At 45.9% G+C, this 13,223-nt stretch overlaps 1 protein-coding gene across 1 annotated transcript in view; it reads left to right on the top strand.

The window, feature by feature from the left end:
* Positions 1–13,223, top strand: part of LOC148824270 (protein kinase C alpha type) — a 191,391-nt gene that overhangs the window by 105,767 nt on the left and 72,401 nt on the right. Inside the window, exons 4-5 of the mRNA XM_088926771.1 lie at positions 6,523–6,634; positions 8,262–8,390. Of these exons, the coding sequence (XP_088782897.1) occupies positions 6,523–6,634; positions 8,262–8,390 (241 nt within the window). The remainder of the gene's footprint in view (positions 1–6,522; positions 6,635–8,261; positions 8,391–13,223) is intronic.

The following is a 13,223-nucleotide window of genomic DNA, read 5'->3' as shown; positions in this document are numbered from 1 at the left end:
AATAATAATTAACATCTTGTCGTAAATGCCTGTACATGTTGTTTTAATTGTTATCGCTTTGATTACCCTGTAATTCTTTTGTCAGGTCAATACAGCTCTTTCAGTTGAATCCACAATGAACCGAGCAGCTGTTGCAACTGAAGGGAGGGGTGTTTGCATTTACAACAGATCCTTTCAGAGATCCTGGAGAAACTAGTTGCCATTCAATTACAATCTCGTTTGTCCTGTGATGGCCTCTGTGAGCCCTTTCAGCTTGGTGTTCGACCAGCCCACAGTACACAGACGGCCTTGGTCTCAGTTCTGCATGGGCTCTGGTTCTAGTCCTCTGTCAGATCTCGCAGCTGCCTACGTGACTGTGAACCATCGCGTCCTGCCAGACTGCCTTGAGCCCTGTACGTGTGTGGATGCAGAGGCTTTGAAGTGAGCCGAGGCGAGAGGACTAGCGTTTTGACGAGATTTGCGGATAGACAATTAAGCATGATGGTTTGAGTTTTATTTGTCAAGTCGGGCAGTTTGTTGCCGTCCAGACTTTGACCCCCTGACTGTAGCCTCGCATTATGCCCTACTGTGAGAAATCTGGGGGGGTCTTGGTTGATCTTAAACTCTCTTGTCCATATTCAGCCTTTTCTTGATCACACTGCTGCAGAAAGCCCGATTCACACCTTCATCACACCTCCACCGGATTACTATCATATCCTTTACCCTGGCTCCCTAGCCGCTCCCTGTGCAAGCTTCAGAATGGTCCACAACTCACCTGCTCGACCTCTAACGCGTTCTCTAATGCGCTCTGCTGAGGCACGCGTTTTTAGAAGTAACCTTCTCACAGGTGCGTCTCGGGGTGGTGCTTTCAGCCGCCCTGCTCCACGACTCTGGAACTCACTCCTTGCTAATTTGAGAAATGACAACTCTTTTACAGCTTTTAAACCTAGAGTAAAGACTTACCTGTTTAGTCAGGCTTTTTAGTAGTTTGCCTTTTCTCTTCTTGTTGTGTTTTTATCTCTGTCTTTATTTCTGTTAATCATTTTTTGTATTTTTCTTCCTTCTCTTTTATTTTTACAGGGTTTTGCTTTTACCATGCAAAGTACCCTGATCCCTCTTGATGTACAAGGGCACTGAAATAAATCCCTCTTGTTGTGAGGTGCTTGTACTGTAACAGGAGGAGAGTTCAGAAGGAGAGGCTCTCACTGCTGTCCTGTCATCTCACCTGCCTGGATCAGCTCATTTCCAGGCCCTAACTGCATCACCACCAGGGTCACCAGAGGTGCAGCATCAGACGGTGCCACTGTAGTGACCAGTCCACAGGCACACTTACTCACAGTCTGTTGCATAAAACTGCTTCTAGTGAAAATTTATAGCTGCCTGCTGAGTTTCGGAAATTTTTGGGAATGCAAAAATCTCGGAAGCTCTTGAAGCGAAACGGAAAAAAAAACTACTCAGGAGCACGATCGCTGGCAGCCTCTCTGCTGACGCCGGCTGAGCTGTCTCTGCAGGGGATGCTTTGTGCTGGAGTTTCTGACAGAACGCCTAAATTTAGATCAGAGACGGCAATTAATTTGTTAAGGGGGGTTTGCGAGTGTCACTTACCTTTACATCTGGGTGAAGCATTTTCTTTTAACGCAGTTCTGGTCAGGAGAATATTCCGTTGACTGGGAGTGTGAGTCACTGAAATGCGCTCGTCCGTCCTTTGACATGACAGGCCTGCGATTAGAGAATATGTCAGAGAGGTGGGGGCAGTGTCTTGGGGGGGGGGGGTTGTGTGGTCTGCGCGCTGGGGCGACGGGGAAGCTGGGCTGTGAGACCAAGGGCCCGTTGCTACAAGCAGGGGGTTAGCCAGCCCTGACCTACGTCACACCCTGCGCTGCTCTGCCCTCACCCGGCCCGTTCTTGGCAGCCTCAGAGGCACACCGACAATCCAGTCAACCCGGTGGACGTCTTCAGGGTCAACAGGGAAGCACGATCCAGAGGGCAAAATTGGAACCTAAGGCAAAGTGCTTTAAAAACCCAGAACATGGGACACTTCTTCACACAAAGAGTGGCAGGAGCTGGGAACCAGTGATTTAATTAATTACTCACTACCAAGCGGGCTAGATGAGCTTAATGTTCTCCTCTTGATTGTCACCTATCTTATCTGTGTTCATATACTGTACAGTACACTACATTTCTTTACTGTTGTTGTTAGAATAAAAGAAATCTGATCTAATTTCATAATCCCTCTCTTGTGGGCTCATGAGTTCTTTACCTGCGTGACATCTCCAAGTGAAACAACTGCACTTGTTGTTACCTGTCGTGAAGTCGGAGCTTGAAAGACAATGAGGTGTGGAAGTGTGTGTTGGGGCCGATCGAAGACCCATGGCCATTCTCTTTTTTACCGAGTGCCGGCTGCCATTAGATGAAGTGGTCTTTTGGAAAAAAGATTCACTGGGAACTTGAAGAGTGTAAACAGGTTAAGTGGGTGCACGACTCGGGCTCAGTGATGTCGCGGATGTGCAGAAGATGAAGAGCGTGCTGAGACATAATGGCTGCAGCTGGTAACATCATGAGCAGTGGCGCTAATACCTGTATATTAAAACCCTGCTGGCCAGAGGCATGGGGTTTGTATTTGAAAAACATTTCATAGTGTATCAGACACAATTCACCCCTTCGTTTGCATCAGAGTGACTGAGGTTTTCTCTTGTGGCTGAGCTGCTGCTGGGGACAATCTCTTGTAGAGCCACAGCTGACCTTGTTGTGTCCAAATCTTTGTACACTGAGGGCCTAACCGTGTCCATCTGCATAATTTATGATGGAGCAGACAGTTTATCCTGAAGTCTGTTCACAGTCAAAGGAAAGTCTGAGAGGCTGTTTGGATTCAGTCGAGAGTCTGCTCTGGACCTGCAGTTTGGAGGTCCCCACACTTGGAAATGACTAGGAGTGTGAAGGAGACTGAGACACTCTAGCACAGCTGAAGATCCCCTTGGTGTGTCAGAGGAGCGACTGAGACAGAACGAGAGATGCCCGGCACTGATAAGACATGCTGCCAGTTCTTTGTCTCCAGGCACTGATAAGACATTCCCCCCAGTTCTTTGTCTGGATGCAACAAAGGTTTCTTGGCGAAAGCGATGGAGCTCAAAGACAGTGAAATGCCACCATGCTAATTAAAGCTGTGTGGATTTCTCTGGGTGACTCACGCTGTGTCAGTCAGCAGCCACATAAACAGTGTTTTCCAGAAAGGGCAAGTGCAGAAGTGAAGGCTTTGTGTGCTGGGTTTGTTTCCTGAAATAGCAAGCCTTGTGGTGCTCTTGCAATAAGAGCTATCGTCTTCAGAAAAAGCCGAGACGCAGGTTTGCAACTAGCGTGTTTCTCGGCCTTTCCTCTGCTGGGACATTTGTCATACAGTTGTCATCTGCAGTTGCTGACTAAGCTGGAGCATGGCTTTGTGCAAATGTAGCGTGCTGTATACTTGGCCCTGGGTTTTCACTGGAGGCTCTAGTGGTTTGTATTTACACCATTCCTGTCTGCTCGGAGGTTGAGCTCGGTCTGCCTGCGTGGTGTCTTATCTTTATCTTGGGTCACACAGGCTGTGACTTGCAGGTCTGTAGCTGCGCTGGAGTCATTATGGAGCCCATAAGACCTTGTAATGAAGACGTTGTAATACCTGAAGAAGCATTCTTACCCTTTGAGAACCATTATTCTTCCAGAAACAACAAAGGTTAGATGGCCAAGGCTTGGCTGATGGCCTCTTCTCCTTAACAGGGGAAGCCGGTGATTTGTAAGGGGCACAGTACAGTACGTTAGTGCATTGCACCTTATCATTCCTGTATTTTTAAGACTCGAGACCTAATTTTGTTTAAGTGAACTGTACCGTTAAATAAGGTAAATGAAAATTATAATGCTCTAAAATGAGTTTTCAATTATATAAACACAGGACAGCAGGGCATCTTGTGTTGACACTTGGATTGAAACTCTGTGCTGTGGTGTCACAGTTTCTGGGCACACTCCGATTGTGGATCTCAGTCAGACCGTATGCAGACTGGGCTTGCAGTCCAAAGGTGATGGGCTGTGCGCCCAGTGTGTAAGGAGCACCCAGTTAAACATGACACCAGCATGTTACTCCTGCGCATTGCAATTCTGTGGGAGTGTCCATTACAAGTGTTCATTAAAAGTTGATGCTTGTTATGTATAATTTATTCCTGTCATTAAACATTTAATATACAAAGCTTGAAAGAGTGCTGTTTGAGAGGCAATGAGTTGTGATGACTTTTGGCATGTAGCTACGTTGTACTGTGTTCAAATACAGATTCAAAGAGCTTTAGGTTTCTAACCACTTCACCCAGTTCAGAGTGGGGAGCTAGACCCTGTCTCTGTGTGAGGTACACCTGGACAGGACACCAATCCATCACAGGGCACACACTCTCACACCCAGGGACAATTTTCCAAAGAGCCAGTTAACCTGCAATGCCAGTATGTTGGTATGTACAGTACTGTAGTGCCGCTGTCTCTAAATCAGTCAGCTAGAATGTTTTTGTGTTTCTTTCCTAATTACTGTGCCTGCTTTATTGTTCCCATTGGAGCTGTTTCTGTTAACATGCTTGTTAATGCGTAAAGACTCATGTCGGCCTGTGTGTGTTTAAGTGGGCAGGTATTTAAGAGACGGGAGCCCTGGGGAGGGACCTGCCTCATGCTCTGCAGTAGTGTGAGGGCAGGGGTAGACCACATGAGCAACACGAAGACACTGTTGAACAGCTCAGGGCAGTTGTCTGGTTTGTTTTTGACACTGTAATGTTATTCAAACATTTCAGCCAAGTTTTTTTTTACTGCAAAGCCAAGGCTTAAAAAAAACAAAAACTTAAATCCTTTAAGCATGAAACAGATTGGTCATTACCCACTTCAGTGCGCTGTGTCTGGTCTAATTCATGCAAATTAAAGCTGGGCACGATAATGAGATGCAGGATAGAAGTGTGTAACGAAAGCTGTCCCTCAGGTACAATAAACTGCTGGGGTGCTGAATGATTTCAAACCTGGCTCCTCACACTCAAGCAGAATGGAACTGTTTTTTTCCCCCACTTTATTTCTCACAACATTTGATTTTCTGTGCCACTGTCTGCTACCTAAACATACCCAGTCTTAACTAGAATCACCTGATCTCCCACCTGCCTCCTCCATGGACCCAAAATCACCTCCTCTTTGCAGATGTCTTCTTCAGCTTTTATCCCTGTGGGGGGCGTCTCTAGCTTGTCTGATTGCTGTTAGAATATGGAAATGATCTGAAATAATCGCAGTGTGTTTTAGATACTAACGTAGGAAATACTGAATGAGATTTTACACACATCTCTTGTATATTTTATGCTTGGTGATGCAGGTTTATACAAGTCAGTGTCAGTGAAGAAAGCACTGCTTTGTGCTTTACACTTCAAAATTAGAGGCACAGTATGCAAGCAACGGATGATCATTCTTAGTATTACGACTGAATATCTCAGCAGGAGAGAATGCTTGTGGTAGATATTTTAGAAAGTGTCTTTTTTAAAAAAATAAAGTCTTTTTCACAGCTGTAAAGTTATTTTATTCAGCAAGGGTCCTACATACAGTAGATTGCAGTTGGTTGCAGTCGGAGGAAGGGCATGGAGACCAGTGCTAGCACTAGCTGGTGGCATCTGGCTGCAGAGGCCCAGGCTGCAGGGCTGTGGTGCTTCTTTAAGACCGTTAATAGGAGCCATGGCTCTAAAGCACAAGGGAGGCCCACCAGTCCATCCTCTGCCTCTCTGCGTGCTTCAGAAGAATGTGCGGGTTGGCGCTCTGTTCTGCAGGACTGGCTACTGTCTGTCCGACTACACCAGCTCAATACCGATACCGTTTGCTACAACTGCCCTGATGGTAGTAGTAGCAGATGCTGCAGCAGGACCCTTTCATAAGCAGTAGCTGGTCAGGGCTCTGGGTCGTGGGTGGGAGGCATCCTGCTGTGGAACTTGAGAGCAAGTTGCTTTGCTCGGGTTGTCCCAATAAATACCCTGCCGTAGAAACGGAAGCTCTGCAGGCCATTATTCTTGCATGACTGGCCTAGCTGGTCAAACTAAGAGTTAAGAGATAAATAAGAAGCTTTCAAGCGAAGAAGAATCCCTGTGCTGTGAAATGATTCTCTGAGGAATCTCAGAGGATGAACAAAAAAAAACGTTTTGGCTTTTGAAAACTGAAAAGCATATCCTATCTGTCTAAATCCCAATAAATTGCAGTTGTTTGTCCTCAAATGCCTCCTTTATCCCCACTGTTCCTGCCTTTGCGAAGCTCACACACCTGGACTGGTAGCAGCCTGGCTGGTCTTCTGCTCGTTGCCTCCCGGTCAGGGATGCATTTTAGGGTAGAATTCCGACATTCCTACCTTCACTGGGCCTGGGGAAAATTAAAGACGTGCAGTGTGCTGTACCCGACAGAAAGACAGGGTTGATGGTGCTGGGAGGCGGACCAGCGCTGGGTGTTGCAGCAGTACTGACCCACAGGTCTTGCGATTTGAAGTGAGCTTGACTTGCACATGTGTTCCCCTCTTTGCAGGACCCCAGGAGCAAGCACAAGTTTAAAATCCACACCTATGGGAGCCCGACGTTTTGCGATCACTGCGGGTCACTGCTGTACGGCCTCATTCACCAGGGGATGAAATGTGACAGTGAGTGTTCCTCCCGAAAACCCGCAGCAGCTCCTGTGGCAGGTGGCCGAGGCCCGCGGTGCCGAGCAGTCTGCGCTCGTCCCGGCTCGCCCTCTTCCGAGGACACAGCAGGCGGTCCCGTCCCTTCCCCTTCCCTGCGCCGAAGATTATCAAGCGTATTTATTATCAGTTGATAATGATACTCTGTATAATTGTCATAATGGAATAATAATTACAGTGATTGAGAATATGCAGTGCTTGGGGCAGGTTCGCAACCGGTTCAATGTGTTTTCTTGCCTCGAAAGAGAGTAAATTGTCATATTATTCATGCAGTCAACGCGGGGTCGATAGTTTTATAGGATTGCGCTGTTCAACTGAGCAGACAAGAGCCCAACAAGGCAAGGCACTTCACTTCAGAGAGCGGCCTGTTGTTTTTCCCGTGTCTGGATGTCTGTCAGTGTGTGTGTTGGCATGTCAAGAGGTGCAGCGCTGCGGAGGTGAGTCACGATCGTTAACATGTCCATCCACTGTGAGGACTCCGTGCCGCCCAGGAGTCTTTCATACTTGGGTTCCTTACAAAACTGTTTCTTGGTAAGCGTTAGTGTACAAAGTGCTGTCTGTTAGTGCTGGTTAACAGCGGAGAGAGGATCTGCTCCAACCTGCACGGCCATGATTGTTGCTGGTTTCTCATTCCTCTTTCTTATCTCACAATCCCTTTAACGGGATCATTATTCGCAGTGGAAATAGACTTTTTCAAAGACGATTAGCATGTTTCACTCAGGTGAACATGACACACAGAGAGAAATTGGTATTAGGTCAGATAAATAGACGTTTGCTGTTTATAATTTTTCAGGAGCTTGGAGGTTATCGTCTGGTAGCAGCGTCTAAAACGCAGTACTGGCCCAAGGGTGTTTTGCATGAGAGCAAGTAATGAAACCCAACATAATTCAGGCGGTGGGAAGCTCCGTATATTCATTACATTGGATTGGCATTTCTATTTGTAAGACACAGGCACTGATGCCAACCTTGGGCTCTGGAGCAGAGAGGAGCTGAGAGTTAGATCTGACTCTGCCTGCCTGGGGTCTGTAGCTGAAACCCCTGCCAAGAGGATTAATATTAATTACAGGGCACCGAATTTCAAAACTGTAATTAAACCCCTGTGCTCTTGCTGCCAGGACACTGTCTACCTGCAGCACGAGGTCCTTTGTTCCACGTCAGGGCCCTAATTCCTCTGTGAGAAGCCTCTATAGTTTTTTTCTCCAGCACAGCTCATTACTGCATGAAAAAGGTGCAACCTCGTGCACACCCCTCTTCTCTGACACAGAGGTGCTGAAAGTAACTCTTTCCTAAGACTTGCTTCAGCTCCACAGCTTTGTCAGGCCTGGTGAAAAGCCCAAAGCCCAGATCAGTAACAGCACTGTTACGTTGCTGTAATAGTCTTTAATGGACAGATTCTCTAGAAAATGTGCTTTTCACTGTACAGTACAGTATGTGCATTCCATGCAGTTGGCTGCCCTGTGATTATGATAAAAGAGAAGCACAAGGAGTTGTACCAGCTCTAGACCGGGTGTGATTAAGTGCAGGAATCCCAGCTGAATGATTCGTTCTTGCTGTTCAGTTACCAGGCCCTCTGTTTCTCTCTCGCCAGCGTGTGACATGAACGTTCACAAGCAGTGTGTGATGAACGTGCCCAGCCTCTGCGGCATGGACCACACGGAGAGGAGGGGGCGGATCTTCCTGAAGATCGAAGTCAATGGAGACATGCTGCACGTCACAGGTTGGGAGCAGGGATTGTGGGATTGCGGGATTTCAAACCTCAACAGGAGGGCGGCAGTTCACTGCAGACCGACTTGTTCTTCACGGGTTCTGGGGACACCTAGGCGGTCCTTAGTTCAGCTAAGGAAGCCAACAAATGCAAACAAAACTTCTCACTCCGATGTGTGTAAAATCCACACTAGTGTGCAGCTGACAGTTTTGTGCTCATGAATGGCTCTGCCACAGGTTTGTTTCAGATCGTTTCAAAAAGATTTTTCGAAACTCTAAACTGTGATATTTAGCGGAATGTTTGCATTTAAATTAGGAATCCCTGATTGGAAAAACGAGTCGCCCAGCCTGAAAATATTCATAACTCTGCAGTGCGATCTACTTTCATCAACGTGCAATTAATCAGTGGCGCGACAGAGCTCGGTTTCTACAGGTTAGTGATTCTCTGTGAATGCCCTCTTTCTGTATTACAGGTTATGAAAAAAGTATAAAAGCCATTTGCAGCCCACGGTGTGAGATATTACAGATATGAGCGCTGTAACAGCCTGCAATGTCAGTGGCTGGCCTTTGTGGACAGGTTTTGTGTTTTCTAAATAATCCAGAAGCTATCCCTTAATCTAGGTTGAAGACCTCATGCGCCGCTGTTCTGCGTGAGCGCTGCGGCCGGCTGGAAGCAGGCGGTAGCTTGTATTTTCTCTCCTTCGCCCGTCGCGCTGGGGCTGGGGAAGCTGGGGTCCGAGGCGGAGGAGATGGGAAGCGCTGATAAGTGGAAATGAAGGAAGGTCGGAGGAAATGAAAGACGGGGGAGGAAATGACAGCGTGGCCGATGCTTCAGGAGATAAAGGAAAAAGAAGGGAGAGGAAAAAAAAGAACTTCAGCCGAGGGAAATGAAACGGATGAGCAGGATGTGGCTGCCTCTCTCATCGTGAAAAGCCAACCTTGCAAAAAGTCAAATACCTGGCACAGCGCTGGACATGGGGGTTCAGCACCATCTCCCAGATCATCAGCTTCTCTGGTAGCGGGGTGTGGGAGGGAAGCTGGAGGTCGTTCAGGGCAGTGGCCCGGGTGCAGCGCTGTGTCTTTTTGAGAGCTCTGTTGCTTGTGGTCCCCGTTTCTGAGAGCTGATGTGATAGCATGGTGTTGGATTTTGAGCAGTTCTTTTATTATGTGGGGTACTCAGAAGTAAATTGTTTTTGCCAGCGCAGTGTTTGTGTTGGTGTTTTAGTCTCCTAGGAACCCAGATTCCCCCTGACTTGGTGCTCTAATGAAACTGCATCATCAGTGTTTCCTGAGGAGTTATGGGCTTGTTAGTCTGAGGACGGTAAAGGGTGAAAATGCAGATGTTTGTCTCAGTTCTGATGGGCTGTAAAGCTTACTCATCTCCATGTGGCTTCCTAGACGTTTTGTTTGCTTCAGGATTTTCAGTCTGGTACCGTGCACATGATTAGTGTGTGTTGTCTGTGAAGGGAGAGAGGGAGACCTGCTCTGAGGGCTGTGAACGTTGTGAAGAGTGATGCGAGCTGGAGGAAAATCGATACTCATTACAGCTGAGCTGCTGGTCTCTAATCCCACAGAAGAAAGCCTCAGTGTTGGTGCAGTTCAGTGTCTGCTCTGCATTAGAACATCTGTGTACATTGTCTGTCCGAGAGTGAGCTCTTTGCATTGCATTTTCTGACTGTTTCCCAATGAAGTGATGAGTCCGTTTGTGCACAGGCATTTTCCCAAATGTAAGTTAGCAAATGGAACCATAGACAAAAATACCCAAATCTCCCGAAATTTAGAATGTAAGACTTTTGATTCTGAGAGGACTTGCTCGCCTTTAAATTTGTGCTCTCTCAGGGCCCAGTTGCACTGTATCGGTATAACCTTGTAGCAGCTACCATTCTGCACTGCATCAGTCCTGGATAAGTACAGCTTGGTGTACTGAGACTCCACGTCCACCTTAGACTAACAAGCCCAGAGAATATCCTGGCCGAAACCTGAAACTGGCACTGTATAATCAGTAAAGGTCAGTAGTCACTACTGATATCACACCTGGTAAAGTAACCAGTTCCCATTAGAAACCACTGGCGTATAGGACAGCAGTGTTGTTCCAAGCAAAGGTGGTGCATCACTTTGGTGATACCATTGTGCTTTGAGGTGCAGAAGAATCAGATTTTACTTTGTCCATAGACTATGGAAATTTTCCTTTGGTGTCAATGAGACAACAATAATATTGTACATACTGTACAGAGTACATAAAAACCATCCAGTGGATTTTACAGATGTATACAAGCAGTGTAATATAAATAACAATACTATACAATACAGTGCAGTACAAAAACATAAGATTCAACTGTGACATACTGTACATACTGTATACTGTATACAGTCAGTGCAATGCTGTGAAGGGGCTCATTTTCAAAATTTAAAATAGAATGGAACTTGGAACTTATTAAAATGTTTTCTGTAACTTTGTCCACACGGTTATTTTTAAAATTAGGAGTGTGGAGCATTGAAGGTTGTGTTTTTAAAATGTCTTGAAACATTTTAACAAAGTTGTTGGTAATTAGTAAAATAATCTGCAGAGTTAAATAAAAATTGCTGCAGTAGTATGTCTTGAAATGGAATTCTTAAAAATTCTCAAGGGCTGTCAGTATAATAGCACATGTGCCTCTTTCAGCAGTGCACCTGTGACCTTGTGGATCACTCTAGGATCCTAGAGATTCATAGACTAATGCTCTCAATTCTGGGTAAGGTGCTTGCCGTGTGCTGCCAGTCAGCTCACTCTCCCTGTACGTCCACTCAAAATCAGGCTAAACATATACAAGGCTGTCCATGTAATGACCATCACAGTCACAAACGCCAGCAGTCCAGCCCAGAGTGAGTGAGAAAGGAATAACAGGCAATGATCATGAGAGGAAAGCCCTTCGTTACGGCTGAGTAACCAGCCTGTGTGCAGTATTTCCTGGAGAGAGAACATTGTCAGCCACATGTTCTCTGGCCCAGTGTGCTGGTGTAGACAGGTATTGATTTCTCATTGGCAGGCCTGGCTGGTGAAAAACATTGCTGATTAATCTTATCTGTTCCCATCAAGGTAAGAATTAAATCTGAATTGGATTTGACTTTCTATTAGGGACACAGTGGAATTCTGTTTGCATTAAAATGCTTTTCATGTCCTCCGAACAGCTGCACGCTGATGATAACGACAGAGCAGTCATAATGTTAAAAACAGCGGCCATTGGAATCATTTACCCTGCTGACCAGTCTGTCTTCACAAATCCCCTCTCCGTTGTGTGCACAGATATTCATTATACACACATAGGCAAATTGTATGATTATTGGATGTATAGAATGATGTGGTAACTTTTTTTAATATTACAGTGCCATGCAAATGTAGTGCAATTATATTCTAAAATATACAGTACTTAAGGTGAATGTGTCACAGTGCGTGTGGTCACTTGAAATCACAGGGTTTACCCAAAATGTATGGTACAGTATATTGTACTTATCATTCATATTCATCTCGCTATCACAAATTGCTTGATACCAGAAACATTTGAATACGTTTGGTTTTGCTATCCCAATAATTTTGGAGGGCACTGTATACAGTATATTGCCTTTTGTATACAACATCATGGAGATCCTTATAATGTTTTAACAAATGTGTGTGACCTTTTTTTAAAAAGCAGACCATACTTTTTTTTCCCTTAGTACACCAGTCTGACTTTGTCTTCTGCAGCAGTGAAAGTGTGCTCCCAGTGAAACAACAGTTCTTGAAATTGCAAGAGCTATCAAACAGGTGAAACCAGGGGATGACAAAGGGCTGTTTTCCTTCAGACCACTGTGACTCATAATTACAAGTCAAAGGAAACAATTCTTAGAGGCTGACCTGTACAGTAACTCCGCCAGCGCCGAAGCCCCTCGTATTTCATCTGACACGCCGAGCTGGGGAGAGAGCCAGGCCTGAGGCTCCAGAGAGGTGCAAGCTCTCCATGTAGCTGATATCCTAGCCTCAGGCCCTGTGGAAGTGGTTCATGGTTGACTGCACCCTCTGTGGACAATTGCTCACGTTTAAAACTTAAGTTGATAGCAGGCTGTGTCGGATAGCGCAGACGCTGTTCTCATTTGAATCAGGGAGTCGATGAGCGCAGCCTGCTAGCCGGCCAGATCCCCTCGGTGAGAATACAAGACAAGCTGGGCACCAGCGAGTGTTGTCGTGTGTCAACCAGCGGACAACTTTCTGTGGTGCATAGAACTAACTCTGTGATCAACTTGCATGCAAATTGATTAGATGTAGTAAGAAGAATGCTAATGAAAGACTAGATACAGTAGATAGAATCACTTAATTGGCCGTATACAATTTCTCCTGTATTAGGAATTTGTCTTTTTTCGCATACCCCAGCTTGCTCTCCATGAGACACACAGACACACAAACAGAGCGAAGCTTGGGGTCAGAGTGCAGGGTCAGCCATTTATACAGCACCCCTGGAGCAGCTGGGGTGAAGGGAATTGCTCAGGGGCCCAACGGAGCAGGATTCCTCTGCCGGCTGCGGGATGTGATCCTTTAGTTGTTTAGCTTCAGTGGGCTGCCAGCCATGAGTTGCAGGGTGATAATATTCGCTGGTCTACAGTGAAGGCTTTTTCACCGGCCTTTCAATTTATTTTCTTTATGAACAATCGGCATTTTCAGATTAAAAATAGCAAAAAGTCTCTGGGAGTTGTACATTTACAAGGCTAATTGAAAGGCTATTTTATTTAGAATTTAAAAAATATTTGTGTATAGCACTACAGTTGGGCAGGATAAGGAAAGACAAAAATGAGACGTTGTGGAAAAATGACCTTATTTGACACAAATTTGAATTAG

The sequence above is a fragment of the Atractosteus spatula genome, chromosome 11 (assembly GCF_055471065.1).
Source record: "Atractosteus spatula isolate fAtrSpa1 chromosome 11, fAtrSpa1.hap1, whole genome shotgun sequence".
Classification (NCBI taxonomy): domain Eukaryota; kingdom Metazoa; phylum Chordata; class Actinopteri; order Semionotiformes; family Lepisosteidae; genus Atractosteus; species Atractosteus spatula.
The sequence above is the reverse complement of the archived record's forward strand: the minus strand, read 5'-3'. Positions and strand labels throughout refer to the sequence as shown.